The sequence below is a fragment of the Elgaria multicarinata genome, chromosome 8 (genome assembly GCF_023053635.1).
Source record: "Elgaria multicarinata webbii isolate HBS135686 ecotype San Diego chromosome 8, rElgMul1.1.pri, whole genome shotgun sequence".
Lineage (NCBI taxonomy): Eukaryota > Metazoa > Chordata > Lepidosauria > Squamata > Anguidae > Elgaria > Elgaria multicarinata.
Genome location: NC_086178.1, coordinates 102,255,181 through 102,280,776, shown reverse-complemented (window position 1 = coordinate 102,280,776; position 25,596 = coordinate 102,255,181). Strand labels below are relative to the sequence as shown.

Sequence of the window (25,596 nt, the reverse complement as noted above, 5' to 3'; positions counted from 1 at the left end):
GAACAGGAGGGACGCGAGAGAGGAAGTCTTCCGCTCTATAGCGGCACGCGCGGGGTGAGGTAAAAGCCGCGCGGAGTCGCTTTACGGCAGCTCCGGCCTTGCTCGTGGAAAGGTCGTTGGAGGCGGCGGCGCTTTCTTGGCCGCGAGGTAGGGCGGGAAAGGACCCCGGAACCGCGGCTGAGGGGAGAGGGCGGCCGAAGCCTCCCCACAGCGGTTGGCCTCCATGGAGGGGGGCGCCGGGAACTCGAAGGGCTCCGGCCTTGGAGGCCTGTTCGGCGCCGGAGGAATCGGCGGGCCGGGCTATTCTCATGCGGACCTGGCCGGCGTCCCTCGTGAGTATTTGACGCTTCTTTTCTGTAGGCCCTGACGGAGCCCCGTAACAGTGGTGCTGAGGGACCGTCTCTCTCTCTCCCTGACATTGATGGTGCTATATAAATAAATAAATAATAATAATAATAGTGGTGCTGAGGGAGGCAAAGCAGCCGTTGCACAAGGCCGCTCCTGGGGTGAAATTACTCGGTCAGGCGTATTTTCAAGGTTTTAGCTCGGTCGTTTGGCTTCCCTGTCGTGGAGGCATCCCTGGTGCTCTTCGCCGCCCACGGGGCTGAAAGCGGCCCCGGCTTCAGTTTAGGTTTGTCACGCCGACGTTCAATCCTCCATTGGCCTGGATGATCAATCCATTAAAAATGTCCTCCGCATAAGCGAAGATAAGGCGTCGATGTAATTTGCGCGAGGGACGCTCGGCGGTGGTTTAAACCTCGCATATTGTAAAACGGTCTGAACGATGTTGAGTGGTTCGAGACATAGAATCATAGAATAGTAGAGTTGGAAGGGGCCTATAAGGCCATCGAGTCCAACCCCCTGCTCAATGCCGGAAGTGCTGCCCACCCACTTGCCCCCGCCGCCATTTTCCAGCGTTATTCTTGTGATTAGAGTCACAAGGGTGATTTTACGTTTACACACAGTACAAGGATGTAGCCTTAGAAATGGGACATGATGAAAGCTTCTTACTGGAGTGTTGCAGATTAGTTTGAAACTCATGTACTCCACTTTTTTCTCACCTCGTTTTTTTATTCACACCACAGTGCATAAATCTTTAGGCTTCTGTAGCAAGGTTATCTTCACGGTTAGTAATACTAGAGAATTTATTATTATTATTTATTCATTACATTTTTATACCGCCCAATAGCCGAAGCTCTCTGGGCGGTTCACAAAAATTAAAATCATCATAAAACAACCAACAAGTTAAAAATACAAATACAAAATACAATATAAAAAGCACAACCAGGATAAAACCACGCAGCAAAATTGATATAAGGTTGAAATACAGAGTTAAAACAGTATAATTTAAATTTAAGTTAAAATTAAGTGTTAAAATACTGAGTGAATAAAAAGGTCTTCAGCTGGCGACGAAAGGAGTACAGTGTAGGCGCCAGGCGGACCTCTCTGGGGAGCTCATTCCACAACCGGGGTGCCACAGCGGAGAAAGCCCTCCTCCTAGTAGCCACCTGCCTCACTTCCTTTGGCAGGGGCTCACGGAGAAGGGCCCCTGTAGATGATCTTAAGGTCCGGGTAGGTACATATGGGAGGAGGCGTTCCTTCAAATAACCTGGCCCCAAACCGTTTAGGGCTTTAAATGTCAATACCAGCACTTTGAATCGGGCCCGGACCTGGACTGGCAGCCAATGAAGTTGTAAAAGGACTGGCGTAATGTGATCTCGCCAGCCAGTCCCTGTTAGTAAACGGGCTGCCCTGTTTTGTACCAGCTGAAGCTTCCGGACCGTTTTCAAAGGCAGCCCCACGTATAACGCATTGCAGTAATCCAAACGAGAGGTTATCAGAGCATGGATAACTGTAGCTAGGCTATCACTGTCCAGATAAGGGCGCAGTTGGTATATCAGCCTAAGCTGATAAAAGGTGCTCTTTGCCACTGAGTTCACCTGTGCCTCAAGTGACAGTTCTGGATCGAAGAGCACCCCCAAACTACGGACCCGATCCTTTAGGGAGAGTGCAACCCCGTCCAGGACAGGGCAAACATCACCTCGCCGGACAAATGAACCACCCGCTAACAGTACCTCCGTCTTGTCTGGATTGAGTCTCAGTTTGTTAGCCCTCATCCAGTCCATTACCGTGCCCAGGCACTGGTTCAGAACAGTCACTGCCTCACCTGGGTTTGATGAAAAGGAAAGGTAGAGCTGGGTGTCATCCGCATATTGATGACACCTCAGTCCACATCTCCGGATAACCTCCCCCAGCGGCTTCATGTATATGTTAAACAGCATAGGGGATAAAATAGAGCCCTGCGGAACCCCATGGCTTAGGAGCCACGGCACAGAGCAATAATCCCCCAGCACCACCTTCTGGAATCGGCCATCCAAGTAGGAGCGGAACCACTGCAACGCAGTACCTCCAACTCCCAGCTCAGACAACCTATCCAGAAGGATACCATGGTCGATGGTATCGAAGGCCGCTGAGAGGTCCAGGAGAACCAACAGGGTCGCACTCCCCCTGTCTCTCTCCCGACAGAGGTCATCCCACAGGGCGACCAAGGCAGTTTCCGTTCCAAAACCAGGCCTGAAACCCGATTGAAATGGATCTAGATAATCCGTTTCATTCAAGAGTGCCTGGAGTTGTCCTGCAACCACCCGCTCAAGCACCTTGCCCAGGAAAGGGATATTAGCCACCGGCCTGTAGTTGTTAACATCTTCCGGGTCCAGATTAGGCTTCTTCAGGAGTGGTCTAATTACCGCCTCTTTTAAAGAGGCCGGCACCACTCCCTCTCTCAAGGAGGCATTTACAACCTCCTGGACCCAGCCGGCGATCCCCTCCTTATTTGATGTAATGAGCCACGAGGGGCAAGGGTCAAGCACACAGGTGGTCGACCGGACTTGGCCAAGCACCTTGTCCACATCCTCGGGCCTCAATAACTGAAACTCATCCAATAAAACTGAGCCGGACGGCGCTCTGAACGCCTCTACTAGTGGTGCTGCATTAAGTGTGGTGTCCAATTCATGACGAATTGAGAAGTAAAGCTAAATTTAAATTTTACATTCACTGAGGTTTAAAGCTTAGAACTTGATTATTAAATAATGACTTTTAGTGTGTTTTTGTTGTTTATTCGTTCAGTCGCTTCCGACTCTTCGTGACTTCATGGACCATCCCACGCATTAACCATTAAAAGCTTTTTTTTTGTACTGTGAAAAATAATAATTCACAAGTACAATTTTTAGGTGAACTAGGTAACTATGGCTTTAGAGGTTTGTCCAGCAGTGGTTGAATTAACTGGATACAAAAAGTGGGCATGGGTAATATGATAAATATCTTTCTGCTGAGTAGGAATTTCTTGATGGACATATTCTATATATGAGAAGGATTTTATCCTTTTCTGTGCTAGTCCTTCCTTTCATTACATTGATATATTTTCGGATCTAGAGTGTTAGTGAAATTTATCCTCAGGCTTTTCACTTTTTACCTTACAGTGACTGGAATGAATCCTTTGTCTCCATATTTAAATGTAGACCCCAGGTATCTTATACAGGTGAGTTTTTTTTATTTTTATGAATTGTATTGACATGTAGCTGAACTTGAGCTAAATTGTTCATTTCATAAATTGTGTGAAGCTTGTGGTTACTTGTTTGTTTATTGCATTTATGCATTGCTGCCCACTGCAGAAAGCAGCCTCGAAGAAACTTACACAAATACAGAAAAAAACAATAACCTATAATTAGCAGAGCAATCGAAATAAAAATAAATACCATAAAAACCTAATCTAAAAACGATACAGTATGAAAGTCTTCATCTGCAGTATACACAATTTCTCTTTTCCTCAATCCCTACTCCACAGCCTAGAATTAACGGCACAAAAGCAGTCCACAACAGTTGGGCCATAATTAATGTCCCAATGCCTGGGAAAATAAGAATGGCTTTGCCTGGCACTGAAAAGATGATAGTGTCTGCACCAGGCAAGTTTCTTTGGAAAGAGTGTTCCATGAATTTGAGGCCATCACAGAAAAGGTCCGTTCATGAACTGTCATTCCCAAGCTTCTCTCAGGGGGGCACACAGAAAAGGGCCTCTGAAACTGACCTGAGGGAGCAAGTAGATTCATACAGGAAGAGACAAACCTTGAGATATTGGGGTCCTGAACTATGTGGAGCTTTATAGATTAAAAACATCACTTTGAATATGACTCAGAAACAAATTGGCAACCAATACAGACCTGCCAGTTGCAGCCAATAGCCTGGCCACTGAATTCTGCAGTAGCTGCAGTTTTCAAACCATCTTCAAAAGCAGTGCAACAGACAAGGCATTGCAGTAATCGCATCTAGAGGTTACAATAACATAAGATTGCTGACACCAGATTATCCCCATTCAGATAAGGTCGCAGCTGTGCTACCATCTGAAGCTGATAAAAGGCACTCTGTGCTATAGAGGCCACCTAAGCCTCCAGTGATAATGATGGATCCAGGAGTACCCCTAAGCTGCACACCTGCTCCTTCAGTTGTACTTCCCCCATCTGGACAGAGAAACCATCCACCAGCAGATCCTCAATCTTGTCTAGATTTAGCCTCAGCTTATTGATTCCCATCCAGTCCATTAACAAGGCCAGACACCAGTTCAGTACATCCACCACACACCTGCTTGAGATAAAAAGGAAAGTAGAGTTGTGTGTCATCAGCAAGTAGACATATGTAAGTGTGAACTGCCCAGAGACCTTTCCTATTGGTCAGTTTCTTATGCTTAGAGCAGTTAATGTTTGTGTCTATCCCAGCCTAACAGACTTCAAAGGGTATCCTGGTTGTATTGAATAAACTTTAATACTACAAGTTAACCACCCAGAGAGTTAAGCTATTGGGTGGTATAGAAATGCAATAAATAAATTAAACCCAGGGGCAATTCATACATTAGTTTCATAATGAGAGACCTGAGGAGAACAAAAGTCTAAAAGAAAACAAGAAGACAGTTTATGGTGTCCAGTTATCCCCCTCATATGCTAGGACATAAAGTTGTGCTGCCATACACAATCCCAGCTTCTAGAGGCTTTTGGAAGCTGCTCTTCTGGAGACCAGCACAGTGAGAGAGGTTACTTTAATATGAGGCTCAGTGTGAACTGGCCCTAATCTGGGAGTTGAAGATTCTAAGTATATTTAGTTCCTAAATTCCAGTGGTGGTCAGCTGTCTGTGTCAGTACCATGTCTGTGACAGTGTTACACCACTGGAAGATAAAGGTACTGCCTATTTTAGCTGTTTGTCATTGTCTCTGTTCTGGAGGCAGCTGACACCAGTGTGGGGCAGTACTGTGCTTCTCTGAGAGTGTGCTGAGCAGACAACATCCTACTCCGCACTAGTCTGGAAGCATACACATGTGCTCAGCATGCACCGACTTTAATTTCTGTGGTAAAACATCACTTACAAAAATACTGTTTTGCTCCCATCTACGATCATTTTGCAGTTTATGGATGAGTGCTAGTGACATGTGCTGTTGATTTAACAAATGTCCTTGAGAGACAAAAATGTTGTACAGTTGAGCATTTCAACCATATTGATGACTCATACTAATGCTGTATTAAGAATTGTGTTTAATTGTTCTTGTTTCTCATTTGATGTGGAATATGTCTGTAAAAGTACATTGTTTATCTAATTAACGTCTATAATTATTCCTTTAGCTAATCTTTCATTTGAGCACTCAATGAGCTAAAAGATAGTAAAGGGCACAGATGGATACATTCCCCTCCCCCCCTTTTTTTTAATGAAATTAACATTTACTATAAATTCCAACATTGTAAAAATTTTATAAAGAAAAGCAATTTATATATAAATATAATTGAAAAGGAATATTTCTATTTCAGGACACAGATGAATTCATTTTACCCACTGGAGCTAGCAAAACTAGGGGCAGGTTTGAGCTGGCATTCTTTACCATTGGTGGATGTTGTATGACAGGTATGGGGCCACTTTTAATTTACATCGTTATATTTTTACTGATTTTTAAAAAATTGTTCGAATTTATATGTATATGTGAAAGTGAACACAATTCGCCTATATCACAAGGAGTTCTTATTTTTAGCGTGTGTGTTAGACACTGGAAACTGGTTTGTGTGGATTATTTATTCAATTTATAACCCACCTATATGCAAAGTAAAAACAGTTCAAGAACAACAAAAGCACCGTACACTAAAAACAGTACAGTGTGGAAGCAGTATACAATAATCAGCAAAGAGAAATAAGAATTCTGAAAAGGGAAGGCCTGCCGGAATAATAGAGTCTGTAATTACTGCTTAAAAAACAGTCAGAGAGGTAAGCAGGCACGTTTCAGTCAACAGGTCATTCCACAGCTGAGGGGTAGCAAAGGAAAAGGTCCTCTGGTGTGTGACTGCCAATCTCACATTAGGCAGTCACAGCAGATGACCCTCTGAGGATCTCAAATGGCGGACTGGAACACTGGGGAGGAGGCACTCCCTGAGTTACCCAGGACCTAGACCATGTAAAACCTTAAAGGTAATAACCAGCACCTTGTATTTTGCCCGAAAACAAATTGGCAGCCAGTGTAAAGATTTTTAAACCAGTGTAATATGGTCTCCACAGGATGTCCTAGAGACCAACCTGTCTGCCATATTTTGCACCAATTGGAGTTTCCGAACTACAGTAGATATACAAGCAGCACCAAGTACAATGTCTTACAGAAATCAATCCTACAAGTTACCAGTGCATTCACCACCATTACCAGGTCCACATATTCCAGGAATGAGCGTAGCTGGGTTGTCATGTCTGATGGATAAAACAAGCAGTGTGAACTTATGTGCAATATATTTATATGTATTTATTTTATTTGTGATTCCTCTATACTGCTTAAGATAATAAAATTTCTAAGCAGTTCACGTATAAATATTAAAATTACATTTAAAATAAAAACAATTACAATAATAGTATAGAGCAATGGTTCCCAATTAGCTAAGTACTGCAGATCCCTTGTTTTTCAAATGCCATGCCATGCCATGGACCCCCTAACTTTTGAAAAATTTGTTATCTCTATGGTAGTTACCTGTGCGAAGCAAATTTTTTTGAGAAAATAAGGGGTAGCCTCTAATAAGCAAAGGATTTTAGGTATACTAAAAAACAGACCATAAAATTTGTAATATTACCATGCAAAAATGACAATGATTTAGTTAGGAATATAAAGACGAATTTAATTTACTAACGTCTGGTTCACAATTGAACAAATTATGACATGTCTAGCAGCTACTAAACCTAAATGTGATGAGAGAAATCATGTCTCTTTTTGTCCCGAGTAATCCCTTCCACATCCAGTTTAATAGTTCCTGCTTTTAATCTCAAATCTGGATCAACATCAAGCTGATTTCTGTGCTTGTTCTTCATATAACAAAATGTCAAAAATGTTTGTTCACAAAAATATGTGGAACGAAAGGGAACTAGATGTTTCAAAGCTTTTTCACCTAACTTCTTATAATCAGGAAAAACCTTCACCCAGAATTGGTCCAGTCTATATTCTTTGAAAAATTATTTCAGTGAACCATCACAAATCACGTCAACAAGTGCATCTTGCTGTTCTGCAGATAGAGTTGTTAGTTGTACATCACCACATTCAAAAGGATTCCTTATCCATGAGTTTTCAGGATTAGGTGCAGGGAAGTAATCTCTGAAGCTAGTTGCTAAATCACGCAGGTGCTCAGTGATGTTATATTTTACTTCTGGTAGGAATTTGTCATCAGTGGACTCCAGAAATGAATGGTGAATATGTGAATGGTGCCACGGACCCCCAACTGGGAACCACTGGTATAAAGCCATACATAGAACATTAAGATGGAGCAATATGATTAATTGCAATCAATTACAAGCCAGGGAAAGCCTCAGTGAACAAGTTTGTTTTCAGGAGGTGTTTGAAACATGCCACACTTTTTGCCTCCTGCCCTGCGTGGGAGAGGGTTTTCCAAAGGGTGGGCGCTGCTACTGGGAAGGCCTGCTATTGAGGTTATTACATGGTGACATTCTACTGATTCTGGAATGACAAGCAAAGCCTTCTCTGGGAATATTTAAGGTCAGCTGGATATATATAAGGAAGGTGGCTTGCTAGATATACTAGTCTGAAGTTGTTTAGGGCTTTGTATGATAATAACATAACCTCGAATATCACTTAGTAGCTAACAGGCAGGCATTGTTGTTCTTTTAATGCAGATGTTACGTGAGCATAGTTGTGTGTCCCAGTGAACACCCTGGCTGCTGCGTTCTGCACTAGCTGCAGCTTCTGAACTAGGTACAACGGCAACCCCACATAGAGCAAGTTAGAATAGTCTAATCGTGAGGTTACTAGTGCATGGATCACCATGGCTAGGCTGTCCTATCCAGGAGTGGTCCTGGTTCTTGAAGTTGGTAATGGGCACTGTGGGCCACCAATGTCAGCTGGACCTCCAGTGAGAAAGATGGATCCAGGAGCACCTCCAAACTACATATCTGCTCCATCAGAGGGAGTGCAACCCCATCCAAAAGAGGCAAACAGCTCAATTCCTGGACTAGGGAACTGCCATCTCATAGGGTATCTGTCTTATCAGTATTCAGCTTCAGTTTATTAGTCCTCATCCATGCCATAACTGCAGGAACTCTTGAATGAAATGGGTTTATCTAGCTCCATTTCAGTTTGCCTTCTGGCCTGGTTTTGGAACAAAAACTGCCTTGGTCGCCCTGTGGGATGACTTTTAGGAGAGGGATGGGTCGAGTGCGGCTCCCTTGATTCTTCTGGACTTCTCAGCGGCTTTCGATACCATTGACCATGGTATCCTTCTGGATAGGTTGTCTGAGCTGCGAGTTGGAGGCACTGCACTGGTTCTGCTCCTGCTTGGATGGCCAGTTCCAGACGGTGGTTCTGGGGGATTATTGCTCTGTGCCGTGGCACCTAGGCCATAAAGTTCTACGGGGGTTCTATTTTATCCCCCATGTGGTTCAACATCTACATGATACCGCTGGGAGTGTTATCCAGAGGTGTGGGCTGAGGTGTCAGATGACACCCAGCTTTACCTCTTTTTCATCAAACCCAGGTGAGGCAGTGGCTATTCTGAATCTGTGCTTGGTCATGGTAATGGACCGGATGAGGGCAAACAAACTGAAACTCAATCCACACAAGAGAGAAGTACTGTTAGTGGTTGGTTAGTCTGCCTGGCTAAGTGGTGTTCTAGAGGGAGTTACACTCTCCCTAAAGGATTTGATTTGTAATTTGGAGGTGCTCTTGGACCCAGAACTGCCACTTGAGGCACAGCGCTGTGACAAGGAGCACCTTTTATCAGCTTAGGCTGATATACCAACTACACCCTTATCTCTGCAGAGATGGCCTAGCTACAGTTATTCATGCTCTGATAATCTCTTGTCTGGATTACTGCAATGCATTATACACGAGGCTGCCTTTGAAAATGGTCCAGAAACTTCAGCTGGTCCAAAACAGGGCAGCAGGATTGTTAACAGGGACTGGCCAACGAGTCCACGTTACACCAGTACTTTTCCAGCTTCACTGGGCCCGATTCAAAGTGCTGGTATTAACACTCAAAGCCCTAAACAGCTTGTGGCCAGGCTAGCTGAAGGATCACCTCCTCCCTTATGCACCTGCCCAGACCCTAATACCTTCAGGAGTCATTCTCTGTGAGCCCCTGCCAAAGGAAGTGGGGTGGGTGGCTACCAGGAGGACCTTTTCTACTGTGGCACCCTGGCTGTGGAATGAGCTCCCTAGAGAGGTTCACCTGACATCTATACTGTACTCTGTCCTGTACCAAGGGAAGACCTCTTTATTTCCCCAGTATTTTAACATTTTACCATCTGTATGTTAAATCTCTCCATTGCTGCTCGGTTTTATTCTGGCTGTACATTTAAATTGTGGTTTTAAGCTTCCATTTTATATTGTATGCTGTATCTTATGTTTTTCATTTTTGTGAACCACCCAGAGAGCTTCAACTATTGGGTGGTATAGAAATGAAATAAATAAAATACAGGCTCCCTTTCAGAATGTGCATTGCTTTCCCAATGCAGATGTCACAGAAGCAGAGCTGGCTGTCATCAGGATACTGCTGACACCTTGCCCCAAATCTCCTGATGATCACTTCCAACTGCAAATTATACTGGCAAATTCTAGAGAGGAAATATGTTACTCTGTTGTAGCAAAAACAATAGGGTCTTGTGGCACCACAAGAGTACAGAAGCTTATGTTACAATGTTTTATGCTTTTACAGTGCATTAATTTCCAGGCCCCATGATCTTGGCTGTATTTTGTCCCCTTCTTTACATTAGTATCCTTATTCCATAAACCTTGGGCAGATTAATATTTTAAGTGTCATCCACCGAACCGAACAGACATGGAAAAATATTTTAGGTGAATTTATTTCACTGCAACAAATGTAGGGCCTTTATTGCTAAGAATGAACAATTAAGCATGTGTGTGATACTTGGGGAGCAGGCAGTTGAGTCTATGGGTTGTTCCAGTAGTAGTCAGCTGTCTGCATCACTACCATGTCCGACAGTGTTATGCTCCTGGGAGATGAAAGTACTGTCTAATTTAGCTGTTTGTCATTGTCTCTGTTCTGGAGGCAGCTGACACCAGTGTGGGGCAGTACTGTGCTTCTCTGAGAGTGTGCTGAGCAGACAACATCCTACTCAGCACTAGTCTGGAAGCATACACACATCTGCAGCACATAATCGCCTTAACAATGGTAGTATAGAATGTGTGGCTAGTTTTCAAAAGAACAAAGCAATGTTTTGTTCCTTCATTTTTAGCATTATTTTACAGTTTTATAACTGTTAAAGATCCTTGCAAAAACTAAGGTGAGGTTTCTCCCCCCCCCCCATTAATTTGCTACTTAAGTTTTTACCACTTTTACTTCATAGTTCTAGGGATTGACTAAAAGATAGATGTTAGTACTATGCTGTGGGGCATAATAGCATAGAAAAAGAGGAGGCGAGAACAGAAAATATAGATTAAGCAAAATACAAGGAAAGGATGGCCAGGAGCAAAAAAAGGCTGGGGTATGTGGTTAGCACTTACTTTCACCCAGACCTACAATACCATGTGTGTAAAATTGCATTGCCTTTCAACTAGTATAACTGCTAAAATACACTATTGCAAAACTTGTATCTGCTTCAGTAGAAGCATGTGATTCTTATTGATATATTTTTCTGTAGACTGCATGTTTAATAAGAGCGCTTTTATCTCCTTCTGGAATGTGTGTTCCGTTCTCATTTGATAATAACTCCTGATGTCCTGCCTTAATAGGGGCTGCGTTTGGTGCACTGAACGGCCTGCGGCTGGGTTTGAAGGAGACACAAAGCATGGCTTGGTCTAAACCTAGAAATGTACAGTAAGTACTTACTTCCATTAAACACCACATACTTTCCAGCTATCAGTTATGACTCCCTTTTGTCCTGTTTTCAGAAGAAATCAAAATGATCCTTAGTCAGACAGCCACTTCCCTTGTATTTTGATTTGCTGGACATGCCAGGGATATACGATAAATCTGGCTTATAGTGTGAAAGAAATGCCTCTGTATGGGTCTTAACTTGACAAATTAAAGATATTGTGGCAATAAAATGAAGGTGGCTAAGGCAGAAGGCTTAGGAGTTCTATTATTCCTGATAGCAATTTATTATTGTCCTGAATTTTGTTGTGTGCTAGGATGAGCTTTAGGAGAAGTATTTTCTTCATTTTTCACATTAAGTGAACAGCTTGTCCCTCAAGAGACCTAGTTTTTGCTTTTCCTATGCTCCCCCACATAAAAAAACCTCAAGTTGCCCAATACTGCCAAATACACACATGCCCATATTCCTTAGATTTTTGTAAGCTTACTTTTAAAATGAGGTTCCTTGTTCTTCCTGGGCAATCACAAATACTTGCACATGTACTAGAATATTATTTGTACAGTGCTGTGATAGGTAAATTCAACAGTGGTTCTCAGGCTTCTGCAGGAGCTTACACAGTGGGATGAACAGATTTGGGTTTAGTTTGCATTTTCTTTCTCAGTGCTCAGTACAAGGCGTAACATCTGAGAATGGAAGGCACCTTTCATGTGCTGAACGGTGCCTTTGGATCTAACCTATCATTTCCCCATAGTTCCAGCGGTAGTCAGCTGTCTGTCAGTACCATGTCTGTGACAGTGTTACTCTGCTGGGAGATAAAAGTGCTGTCTGTTTTAACTGTTAGTCATTGTCTCTGTTCTGGAGGCATCTGACACCAGTATGGGGCAGTACTGTGCTTCTCTGAGAGTCTGCTGAGCAGATAACACCCTGCTTAGCACTAGTCTGGAAGCCTACACACACGCTCAGTGTGCAATGACTTTAATTTCTGTGGTAGAGTATATGACTTTTTTTTATATGGAAGGGGTTTTGTAGTTTGTGTTTTATAAAGTTTTTATGAAGTGGTATTGAACATCTTTGGTCTGGGCTATAATTGATTCCTAATAAGATGTGTACAATTTAACTATTTTAGTTTTTACATGCTTTACTGTTTCTTCTAGAGACAGAACTAAAATCTAATGCTGGCCTCAAGAGTCAGTTAACCATTTATTAACAACATTTGTATGTTGTCTTTAAACATAAAGTACTCTGGGCAGGTTACAAAAAAATAAGCTTAAAAAGAATTTAAATACAAATTGAGACATAAAAACAAAACAAAAATCAAAAGTAGCATAAATACAGCAACAGAAAGGAAAAACTACAACTCCAGAATATAACAGATACCAAAATTTTAAAAATCTAAAACCACCAGAGGATTAAAGTTTAAAATGCTCTCAGCCCAACTCACCTCACAGGGTTGTTGTTGTGAGGTTAAAGTGGAGAGGAGGAGGATTATGTATGCTGCCTTGGGTTATTTGCAGGAAAAAAAGGCGGGATATAAATGCAATAATTTTAATTTTTAATTTTAAAACACCTGGGAAATCGAAAACATGGTTACCTGGCACCAAAAAAAGTACAAGGCAGGTGAGCGTCTCTGGGAAGGGAAGGGCATTCCTTAACTGACATGGCACCACTGAAAAAGTCTTCTCCCCAGGACCCATGGACCACATCTTGTTTGGTGGGGCCACCCAGAGAAGGGCCTTGGAGGATGATCTCAGCAACTGTGTAGGTACATATAGTAGGTAACCTGACCCTAAGCTGTTTAGGACTTTAGAGGTTAAAACCAGCATTGAATTTGGCCCAGAAATGGACTGGAAGCCATGCAGATGACAAAGCACTGGCATAATATGATCAAACCATCCAGTCCTCATCAGTCTTGCTGCTCTGTTTAGGACCAGCTGAAGTTTTCAGGCTGTTTTCAATGGCAGCCTCATGTACAGCACATTACAATAATTTTTTTAAAAAGGTTACCAGTGCATGGATAACTAGCAGCACTATCTCAGCTCAGATAGGGGTGCAGATGGTATATCAGCCTAAGGTAGTAAAAGTTGTCTGAGCCACTGAGGCCACTTGCACCTCTTGTGACAATGTTGGATCAAGGACCACCACCAAACTGAAACTGATATTTTAGGGAGAGTGCAACATTCACCAAAACAGGTTTAACGTCACTTAACTGAGCAGACTAACCATCAAGTAACAATGCCTCCATCTTCTCTAGATTGTATCTCGGTGTACTGACCCTCAACCAGTTCATTACCATGCTTAGGCACTGATTTAGTATGCTGCTGTGTGATCTGGATTTGATGAACAGAAGAGAGTAAGAGCTGGATGTCATCTGCAGTTATTGGTCACACCTCTGCCCAACCCTCTGGATGACCTCGCTGAGGTTTCATGTAGATGTTAACAGCATGGGGGATAAAATCAAGCCATATGGAGCTCCAAAGCATAACGACCAAAGGATAGAGCAATAATCCCCCAGCACCACCTTCTGGTATTAACTGTCCAAGTAAGAGCGGAACCACTGTAAAACAGTGCCTCCAACTCCCAACATAGGATACCTGGTCAATTGTATCAAAAGCCAACTGAGAGGTTCAAGAGAATCAAACGATTGCAGTTCCACTATCTCTCAACAGAGGTCATCCCATAGGGCTGTTTCCATTCCAAAACTAGGCCTGAAAATCAATTGAAATAGAAAATCCATTTCATTCGACCAGCCACTTGAGCACCTTGCCTAGGAAAGGGATGTTAGCAACCGGCCTAGAGTTGTTAACATCTTCTGTGCCCAGGAACTTTTTTTCAGGAGCGGTTGTATTATGACCTCTTTTAATTAGACTGGTACCATCTTCTAATGGAGGAATTTACAACCTCCATTGTTCCAGTCAATTGTACTGGAAATCTTAGTATCATCATTCTTTTATTTTATTTATTTATTTATTTAAGTATTTTTATGCCGCCATTCAGCCAAAAAAGGCTCTCATGGCGGCTTACAAAAGTATTTCTTGACAGTCCCTGCCCACAGGCTTACAATCTAAAAGACATGACACAAAAGGAAAGGGGATTGGGAGGGAGGAGGAGGAGGGGGAAAAGGAAAGCAAATTCAGGCACTACAATCTTAGTTGGAAAGTTCAGCAGTTACAGGAGACAGCAGGAGGGAGGGGGCTCTCAGCTGGAGCTGGACTCAGGCACGGTGGAGAGGTGCCTGGCTGCTGCTTCCTCCCTCTCTGGTGGCCTCTGCAGTTACAGTTGGTAGCAGGAGGGAGGGGGCTCTCAGCTGGAGCTGGACCCAGGCACGGTGGAGAGATGCCTGGCTGCTGCTTCCTCCCTCACTGGTGGCCTCTGCAGTGACAGTTGGTAGCAGGAGGGAGGGGGCTCTCAGCTGGAGCTGGACCCAGGCACGGTGGAGAGATGCCTGGCTGCTGCTTCCTCCCTCACTGGTGGCCTCTGCAGTGACAGTTGGTAGCAGGAGGGAGGGGGCTCTCAGCTGGAGCTGGACCCAGGCACGGTGGAGAGATGCCTGGCTGCTGCTTCCTCCCTCACTGGTGGCCTCTGCAGAGACAGTTGGTAGCAGGAGGGAGGGGGCTCTCAGCTGGAGCTGGGCCCAGGCACGGTGGAGAGATGCCTGGCTGCTGCTTCCTCCCTCACTGGTGGCCTCTGCAGTCAATTCTTTTGAATTGTGAACTCAGCTGCTGAGTGCCAACAGGAGTGTAGCTAAATAGAGCCACTAAAAAAGGAAGGAAGTACCACTACTGAGATGAACCCCAAAGTTTGCAGAAGTACAAAAAAACTATCTGCACTGTATCTTGAGCTACCAATACATAGAAATATTTCTCAAGAGCAGCGATCAGACTCTTGAGAATGTGTAGCGCTCATTTCAAACCTGTCAAATACAGATTTTTTGGAATCCTGTTCCAAGGAATGTACTCTTTTAATAGATTTATAAAAATAAACAGAAATGCTTATGTAAACATATTGTTTAATTTGTGCCATATGACTTTTCTGTAGAAGCTTCAATTATCGGGGTAATGAATAGTACATCAATAAGCAGATTATACTTACCAGCTCTAATCCAAATAACAGTATAGAGACCTTAGGAACTGCTGTTCTTTGTGCTGCAAGGCAAACTACTTTTGAGGTTGTAGAACTTACAAAAACAGTTTGTGGTAGGCACCGGGACTTGCTATTTAAAAGGGAAAAGTTAAAAAACCCTATGGGCCTGCCAGGCCCTAGTGTAGACCTAAGTTTGATATTTGGATCCAAGCCCATGATATGTACACTTGCTTGTACCACAGCATGGAATATGTTGATTTGTAGAAAAAAAATATTTGTTTCTAAAAAAATGTAGGAAATAAATATTTTAGTGAGCATGTTTATGGATTTTTTCCTCAGAAACTAGAAGGACTCATATGTGGAACTTTAAAAGGAAGCTGCCCTATCCCAGGTCACACTACTTATCCAACTAGCCCAGTATTGTCTACGTGACGTGGTATTCACTGGCACCAGTATATTCCTGGACAACTTTCTTGGTTCCCACCAATGTGCCCTGCCCCTCCTAATTTTTAACAGCAGAGATCGCTTCAAAGCTAAGAGAGGGCCTCCAGCCATTGTCATCTGTATTTCTCATGAATGCCCCTGGGTCACACCTGTGGCTCAAAGACATTGTTAGGAAATAAAGATGGTGGGTGACTACAGACGGATGTTTTCCTCTGCAGCAAGCCCAGCCACCAAGAAAAAGATACTCTGATTATTCTTGACACAGTGCCGCCTGTCATTTTAAAGCAGGCTGGATTCATTTTAAAAAATACAATCAATTTAACTTTAACTTATTTTCTAAACCAGCTCTTACGTACTAAAACTTCCATGGTTAACGTGCAAAAAATCGAAGAATTGTGGAAGATTTGATTCTTCTGTGTGGAAAGAATTCCTTTTATCTTGCTGCCTCATGAAATACATAGAACAAGTTATATAACAGACAGTAGCAGAAAAAAGCTCTATTGTCTATGGTGCCTTTTGTTCGTGCAAATTATACCATATTATAAAGCAATTCTCTCATTACTTTCTTATAGGATTCTAAATATGGTGACAAGGCAAGGGGCATTATGGGCCAACACTCTTGGATCTCTAGGTAAGTAAGCTTGTTCTGTCAACTAAATAGACATGAGTAACTCAATTGCATTTCTCAGTAAATTTGGAAGTCTTTAAAAATCGATGACATTTCTAGCAAGTGGGCTGCTTCAGTTTTGGGAGACCTCTGTTACAGAGCAGAGGATAATTTCACAGCCTGTGGGCAAGGGTGCTTGAGATCTCAAAGATTGCAATTTCTCATTGAAGACTCAGGCCTCCTCAAGTTTTTTCCTCTTGTCAGCAAAGAAGTCATTAACTGCAGCACTAGAAAATTGCAACTTGTATTCAAAGATGACAAAGTTCAAGATTCTGGCATTGCAAGTGACACATTAACAGATGCTTTACAGCTATGTTTGTTTTCTTGAGTAATATCTCTTTGTTTTTCCTAGTCCTTTACCCTGACCTGTCTGTAGTGACAGCTCTGCAAATACTGTAGAATTCTGTAAAAAGTAGTGAGGATCATACTGGGAAAGTGTGTGAGATAATTAATTCCGAAATAAAATCAATTTGAGCCCCAAGGTTTTATTGGGTGATTCTCAGTCAACACTTTTTAAAATAGTGCTATATATGTAATAAAAGCAGTTAGAAAGCTCACCAAGCTAATCTGTTCGAACCCCTGTGATTTTTCTGTTCATTATTCGTAAACAGTGTAAATCAATTCATTTGGAATTCTAGCTGAGCATCCTTGGACAATGCAGCAGTATTACTGCTATTTATTCTTAAACTTAAGAGGAATATCGAAATAAATTTGCAATTTATTCATATTTGTCGTGGATATGTGATTCAGCTGATCTAATTAAAATGAGCTCAGGGCTCCTTAATGGTAAGGCATCTCAGGGAAATAGCTTTTGCTTAAGTAATATCAGTACCGTTTCCTCTGCTGTTGGTGAAATGCCTGACAAATCAGAAGGAGCACTGTAGGACTGTTGGATCTGCGCAGTTTCATTTTCTGACATTACCAGAATGAATTTTTCATCTCTTAAAGAAAACTAGCTCTTAGTGTCCCCCCTAAACACACACACACACACACACTATCTTGCTCCTGATGATCTGTGTGGTTCTATTTTACTGTGGTCAGCTGAATTCCTAGCATTAACTGATCATAGTGCTTGCCTTGTATTCAAAGATAACTTAAATTTAAGGAGGTTCACAAAAGGAACATTTCCCTTCCCCACACTCCATCCATGGTCAAACCAAAAGCTTCTTCATAAGATCAGTGGTCACTGGTGAACAATATGGGATGTGGTGCAAGGGCTGTCCTTTTCTTTTCAAGCTACCTCTTACACAGCAATTGTATCATTTATCTTATCAACTTAAATTTGTCTGTCTTTGTATTAGCAGCTGTGGAGGCATCCTGTTCAAATAGTTAGTATAGAGTTCTTCAGCTTCCAATATATATTTTTAAGGCCTGCTGTTTGGTTTTGGTTTAAATAAAGAAACAAAGAAGAGACAGCTCTTCTAGTTCCTATAACTAGATCTAAAATATTGGGGTAGACATTGTGGTGCTTACCTGCGCCTACAAAGTGCCCTGCTAATACCTGCGATTTTTAACATTTGTTTTGTATTTATTTATTTTAATTCAGGTGGTTGGGAGCACTTCAAAGTGCTGGCCTCCAGCTACCTGCCATCATTATTCCCCTGATTGCCTCTGGGCCCCATGTGAACCCAGGATGTCGACATTCTTAGGAAATAAAGATGATGAGCGGCTAGAGGAGAGCACTTTGTTTTGAGGCACTCCCAGTCATCCAGAAAAAAAGGAAGGGATCGATGAACCCCATTGCCATTGCTTGGTAAGGGGCAGGCTTGGAGATAGCGGTGGGGGAACTGTGGGAGGGCTGGGGATGACCTGAAAGGGTGGGAGAAGGAAATACGGAGGCCAGAGCTGAGCTACAGGCAACCGAATGGGGTAGGAGGAAGTGGAGAGATGAGATATTTGGCTATAGAGAGAAATAGGAGGAATTAGAGAGCAGGGAGGAAAGAGCAGGAAAGGTGTGTGTTTTTGTGTAAGCATTTGGGAAAGGTGTTCAAAGCTGTGGGTTTGTATTTTGAAGCTCAGAACCCAGCTCTGTCTTATATTAAGAGTTACTTGTTCTTTAGTCTCACCAGCTTGTGTGATGGCAAGTTTGCCTTTCTATAAAATGGGTATTTTGTGTCTGGCCATGCCCATCACAAGACAGCCATTTCGTGATGGCACTCATGATACTTTATCCAAATGCCAAATATGGCCCACTGCTCCAAAATGGCTGGAGACCTAGTTTAAAAAGTACAAACTTAGGGTAGAACCCTAATAACTTCAATGCTGTGTCTTAACTATAGAGATAGTGTGGTTGAACTGTCTGCTGCTGTAAAAAAAAGAAGAAAGATTTGTTATTGTCTGGTGTTCCGGACATTGGCTGGGATTCTAAATGCTACTTTAAGCATGCCTAAGGTCTTGGGCATGCCCAGTGCCCTTTTTGACTCCAGAGGGTGGAGGAGCACAGACTAGTACTCACTGTACGTCTGCTTTCTCGATACTGTGAAGTAAGAGATCTGTTTTCTTGGTGTGTGCCAGAGGACTTTGAGGTGGGTTGGGGGCTTTTGTCCTGACCAATTGCTGTTGTTGACCTTGTGACTTGGATAGAAACAGCTGTCCATTTTGTCTAAAATGGTCATGGCTTCAGCAGGAGTTGGGAGTCTAGACCTATACTAAAGAATTGGTTTATCCATTACTTGTTTGTTTGCCGTTAAGCACACAGTAGTTGTGTAGCTGGTAAGGTAATTAAAATAATATTCCTCAATCCTGAATTGGAGTCCAATTAAAATCCTGAACAACCTACTAGTCTAACTCAACCTTGCAGATAAGTTCACAAGCATTTCTAACCTGCCTGCCTTCACATATGCCTGTCAGTTATTTGTGATCTACGAGAACCAAGGTTGTTCATTGCCTGTCATGTAAGGAAAATGTGGCATCTGACCTAATTAGAAAAGATGTAATGATACTGAAATCAGAATCTTGCTAGGTTATTTATCCAATATTGGGTGTTTATTTGACTAGCAACTTGTATTCCATTCCAGCATTACTATATAGCGCATTTGGAGTTATCATAGAAAAAACACGAGGTGCAGAGGATGATCTAAACACAGTCGCTGCTGGGACCATGACAGGCATGCTGTATAAAAGTACAGGTATGTTGGCAAAATTATCATTACTCTTGGTTTTGAGAACAAGAATTAGGTCATAAGTACACTTCATAGGAAGTGCACACAGGGCTTTTTTCTAGTCAGTTCCATGTATTTAATGACATGTCAGTTGACTTCTGTGATAATAGTTTTTGTTTTATTCTTGCAAACCAGGCATGAAATGTATGGAAACTAAAATTCACTCATCTGTGCTTCTCAATTAAATTGTCAATTAAAGCTTTATCTAAAGCCCTGGTGGGAAAGCTCTACCTTTAGTGGGTTCTAAGCAAAGTTAGATTTATATCTTTGAATTAACATTGATAGAAAATTATCCAGGACTAAAAGGCAGGAAATTTAGAAAGTAGGGATAAATATATCTTGCTTTTTTGTGGTAATGCCTTGTGGCAGTTTTTAACAATAAAGCATTTTGCTATTGATTCATTGTGGTAAGAGGTAGAAAAAATTGAAGATATATGTTCTGAAAATGGACTTGTTCATCTTCAGGTGTCCTGTAGTAACAACAGGTTACCAAACTACTTGAGTTATATGTTGTATTATATAATCTGATCTAACAAATGCATTGGCAATGCATTTATCCAGCTCTGTAGAACCAACTCATAGAGCCCTAGTTTGCGTGTAATGACAACTCAGAGAATGGATTGTTGCATCACACCCCCCACAAGTTGTTGCTTTTTTCAATTTTTTTTCCTTTCTCCTTTCCCTATTCCTTTCCTGTATCCCAAATGCCTTTGTGGTGCTGTAGTACGGGCGTGAAGAACAGCCAGATTTTTACCACTCTTGCCCGCTACCTCTGTAGCCTGGTAAAACAACCCATGGACATGGTTCTGGTTTCACACGTAACAACAACCTAGGCTTCAACATCTCATACTCAGCTTGTATTCTGGGTTGTCATTACATGTGAACCAGGTCAGTGTATCTACATTTTGTCCCTTACATAGTAAGAACCAGTGCTAAGCAGATACCTAAGGTTTAGCCTGTTTGAAGGGGTGCACATTATGTAGAATGACTCAAGACTATAGCTGTAAAACATCACTGATAAAAGGTATATCTGAAGAAAACAGATCTCTAATACTGGCATGGTTCTGTTAGAAAGCCAGGAAATGTTGCATATATTTAGGTTATACCTCAGAAGCCAATAAAATATTCTCCATGAGTCTGTCGAGTAGTTGATGAGAGAGTTTGATGCCTAAGGAAAAAAACTGCTTAAATGATAGAACAAATCTGCTTATAGCAATATATTAGATCAGCCTTCTGCAACCAGTTGCCCCCCAGATTTTTAGAACTACAACTGCCAGCATTCTTCACTATTGGCCAGTATGTTTATAGGGAAAGGTGGGCTAGGTGAAAGCAGTAACAGTTAATAAAGGATAAAAATCTATGGCTTGTTTTGTACACAGTTTTTAACACTCTAAAAGAAATGAGCATATAGATTGTAGAAGAGGCTCCTTTAAGTTTATCCATCTTTTACATCTAAATATATTTGTCTGAACTTCTACCTAGTACAGCTGCAATAGAACACTTTCCAGATCTGACTATGTTAGTCAGATGTTCTCAAAGCAATAAGGCTATTTGTTCTGTTTGTTTAAAGATTAGTTTAACTTCCAGGGCTTATCTTAATGATTTTAAATGGCAGATCTATTTTACTTGCTCTCACAGTGTCACATGCTTCTGCAATACCGACAGTTCTTATCCTAGTTACGTGACATTTAGATGAAATATTATTGTAGTATCTGGAAACTAAGTGGAATTAGTAATTTATTAGCAATATGCTGGAAAAAAACCCATAACCTGAGTGCCAGAAGGACATGAACCTGTTAAAAATGGAGAAAAGATGTTCCAGTCTTGTTTCATGCTGGATTTAAAAGTTCGCCACTTCTAATTTTATATATGGTGCTGTTTCAGTGCCCTGTCTTTAGAAAGTTCACCATTGATAACATTAGCTCTTATTTGGGTGTTTTGAGCTAGTACCAGATTGAACTTGAAAATGTCTTAGGAAAAGGCCTACAATATAATTGAAAATAGGAAAAGACTTAAAATATAGTTGAAAACCCATCACATTATACAACTGATTGCATTTTCTCTATGTGCATGTAGAATAAAGGTACTTCTTGGGACATGTTCAATCTTCAACCTTAAGTGCATTGCATGAGCTTTTTTATTATTCCTCAGTTGCATGTGTGTGACACATGCCCTATATGTGAGTTTTAACAATGCTCTTGGGGACAGAATTTTGAGAAAGTCACTGTTAGACCTATGTCTCTCTAGGGAACCCACGCCATTAAAAATGTGTGAACTTTTTATTTGAGACTATGGAGTGTCTTCAAGGTTGCACAAAGAATCCAAAGTTAACTGGACAGGTAGAAGCCCCAGACACATCCAGAGTCATATTTGTAATTCATGTAGTGTTCAAGTCAAAATAGACAAAACTTTATCAACAAATTGTTTAATAAATTGTTCACAGCAGGCCACCAAGGGTTTCTCTGTCTCCTATGGATCTATAAACAGGCAGATCCTGGACCACTTGATGAAGTATGCTTTCTTCACTACCACCACTGCCATAAAGTTGACTTTTAAGATGAATCTGTCTCATTTATGGTCAGATTCATCAAGAGTCTTTTGCTGTTGCCAGTCAAACCATCAACCCTGCCATTTCATCACCCCCACTTCTTGGAAAACCAAGGAACAGAATGGACTACTAAGTAGGATAGGGCACCTAGGAGTGATTTTTGTTAATCTCTCAAGCCAAAGACTGACCAGATCCAACAGAACAGAAAATTATCCAGAGCCATCCAAATATGTGGACTTCAGGGAAATTGGTAACGGCCCAATTTGGAAAATGAATCATTGCAGACTAAATAGTCCTCCCTGCCTTGTATCTTCTCTTTCTAAAAACTTACCTTGGCAGATGTAGAGACAGCAAGGGAGGCACTGCAGAGGCCTCATTCTTGGTTGGACTTGAATACATCTGAGCATGCTCAGTTCCTACATAATGGATTGAAGTGGGTAGTATTGGGATGGACATTTCCCAGGCTTGTTGGCATCACTGAGGCACTAAGGTTGAGACCTCTGCAGTACATAGAAGCCCTCCACATTAGCCCTCCCTACCTCTACAACCCCCCTCCCATTTTTTTCCTGAACATTTTAATAAACTACAGGGGCAGAGGGACCAGTTTATTGCAAGGCAAGCCTTTAGGAGCTCACCATTACTACTCTGAAAATAAAATCTTTGAACAAGTATGTGTGATGTTTTTGATTGCACTCCTTTGTTGGAGGAGATTGAGTGGAATAGTATTAGTAGCCTTAATATGAGTATATATGCAGACCAAGTAGAAATAAGCAACACCATAGGAGTTAACTTGAATATGCCTATTCAGAAGCATAAAGTCTCATTGGATTCAATAAGATTTACTTCCAGGTAACTGTATAGAAGTCTAGATCTTTCATGTAGTGGCAGTCACCATGGAATGCAGCTTTACTCTCACCATTCAAGCAATCCTCTGATTTAGAGAGGGGGGACTTCCACTGGCAGCCAGGAACTTCTCTGTTTACAGAATGCAGGTTTTATTTAAACATCAGAAAGTAAAATCCTGTGAGGTGGTATGCAGCTCTCAATTTCCCTGGTAGGGAGGGGGCTCCTATCCTGGACCCAGTACTTCTGTTTAATGTTCAATTGTAGGGTACAGCTTGCAATAGTACATAGTGATAGTTCTTACCAGTTGATAGGCTCTGTAAGTTTGCTTTCAAATACTGCAGCCTGTCAGCATACGTCATTTCTAAAGTTCATATCTTAATGTGTATATATTTAAGAGAGATGACAGATGCTTGCTTCATGAGACTTGCTGAAGTCAAATTGCTATCTGAAACTAGCAGAATTGTGATTGCAAGGGAGGAGAAATACTTTAGCCTATCGCTTAGTGAACAGAACTGGAAGAGGTGGGGGGAAAGAGTTCTGAACAATGTTGGGTTAAGCACTCTCAAAACTTTCTCACCCAGCAACTCAGCTTTGTTTTGTCAAACATAATTCGAAAGTTTTAGGCAGCAAAGGTAAATACCACACTTCCAAGTACAGACCAGATTTCATATAACAGTCTTGCCTGTACATTGGTGCTTAGTTCTCTCTGCCCCCTTTTTGGCCTTCCTTAATTTGGGTATTAGGCAGTGCAAAAAAAGTTTGGTGCAGCTCAATAATTCTCTGGCACACATGAGGTGGGGGGCTGGCCTGTGACAACTTCTATTACTCTTGCTATTTCATGAACTGCTTTTACTTACATCCCTATATACTCTGAGACAAAGATTCTGGGCTGTATAGCTGGAATCTCTCTCCCCAACTTTTTTATTTGATCTGGATTTGGAGTCAATTGTAGCATACTATTTAACTCGTGTTCCTGAAAGGTTAGCTTTAAACATTTTAGTAATATACTATTTGTAGACTTCAATCCTATACCCACTTAACCAGGAATAAGCCCCACTGAACTTGGTGGAACTTGCTCTTCATAGATATGTATACTACTGCCATTAAAGAGAAGCAACAAAACTTGCAGTAGCTACACAAGCTTTTCTTATATAGCTATTTAGGCTAGATTATCAAAATCAACATCTTAAAGGTTAAATTTTCACTTACATTCTGGTTGCATTTGGCTTCTTTGAACATGTCTTTTCAACTAAACTGGAATAGGGAGGTGGGGGGAGACTTCAAGCTATCCCACCCTTTTAAAAAAAAATTCCAAAGAGCAATGCAATGAGCTTTTGATTTAACACAGGCTGGAGCATTCATTCTGATGCACTTTTCAGTTCCTTTGGCATATCTAGATATCAGGTGACTTGGATCTGCTGTGTTAACCAATGTACCTAAAATTTAAATCCTACCAAACTGAACTCTGAATGTAGTTACATTGCCTAGATAATTTAGGAAATACTGCATACGTATGCAACATAGAACAAAAAGGTATTCATATTTCAAGCACTACTGCAGATACTTTCTAGATATGACCTTTATCTGACTCAAAGCTGTATTGCGCAAATGTTCTGCTTGATTCTTGGTTTTGTTCCCTCTTTAAGCCTAGTTAACTTTTTAAACAGGATTAGGGTTTTGGGGGAAATGTTAGGAACATCAAAAAAGCAATTAAGTTTCTGGGATAGGATGTTTGAAGTTTCTTCCTTCTCTTGCCTCTATTCCTCCTAAAAGCTGCTGTATGTTTGCACAAAGTAATAGCACAGCCTTACATTCAATCACATGCTTAATTCGCAACTGCTCCAATATTAGAGAATCCGCATGACAACCTTTGACAATGTTTATTGCCCAATATTTCTTTTATTGACACTTTATTCCCCTACAGGTGGACTACGTGGGATAGCAAGAGGTGGTATTGCAGGACTGATGCTCACCAGCCTCTATGCACTCTATAACAACTGGGAGCATATGAAGGGCTCAGTGCAAAGGCAATCACTCTGAGCAGAGTTGAGAACTGAAAACCCACTCATGGAGCACATTCGGACTTGAATCCCTTCAATACAGCACGGAACTTAATAGTGTACAGAATCTCATTGTGATGACTTAATTACTGCCACATCCTGAAAGCTGGTGAGAAGTGCTGTTTTATCTGTGAGGGTGAAGACCTTGTCTCCTCAGCATGTCCATTTTTGCCCAGGCCCATTATTGTACTATTAACTTGGGTCATGTACTCATCTGTGTCATGCGATCAGGTTTGTGTACGGATACCTTTGTTCGGTTTGATTCTAATAAAGTTTATGTCCTTATGTTAACTTTTTCCTCTTGCCCCACGGGCCATCAATGCAAGCCCTTGTTCAGTAGTATCTGACAGGTGATTATTTCTGTGTCGTCAGCAGAGCACAAAAAAATCAAACTTATAAGGTAGGTAGATTGAAAACATGCAGTAGTCATTAAAAGTCAATTG

At 41.7% G+C, this 25,596-nt stretch overlaps 1 protein-coding gene and 3 non-coding genes across 4 annotated transcripts; all 4 read left to right on the top strand.

Moving 5' to 3' along the window:
* Positions 1-85: 85 nt before the first annotated feature.
* Positions 86-25,444, top strand: TIMM23B (translocase of inner mitochondrial membrane 23 homolog B). Its single transcript, XM_063133135.1, has 7 exons — positions 86-332; positions 3,480-3,538; positions 5,848-5,941; positions 11,265-11,349; positions 16,444-16,502; positions 19,556-19,666; positions 25,018-25,444. The coding sequence occupies exons 1-7, from the start codon at positions 224-226 to the stop codon at positions 25,131-25,133; spliced, it is 633 nt and encodes a 210-aa protein (XP_062989205.1). The 5' UTR covers positions 86-223; the 3' UTR covers positions 25,134-25,444.
* LOC134403209 (small nucleolar RNA SNORA74) lies at positions 5,159-5,362 on the top strand. Its single transcript, XR_010025748.1, has one exon. It is a non-coding gene; the product is annotated as a small nucleolar RNA SNORA74 (small nucleolar RNA).
* LOC134403210 (small nucleolar RNA SNORA74) lies at positions 10,473-10,674 on the top strand. The gene has a single exon (XR_010025749.1). It is a non-coding gene; the product is annotated as a small nucleolar RNA SNORA74 (small nucleolar RNA).
* LOC134403211 (small nucleolar RNA SNORA74) lies at positions 12,100-12,301 on the top strand. The gene has a single exon (XR_010025750.1). It is a non-coding gene; the product is annotated as a small nucleolar RNA SNORA74 (small nucleolar RNA).
* Positions 25,445-25,596: the final 152 nt, after the last annotated feature.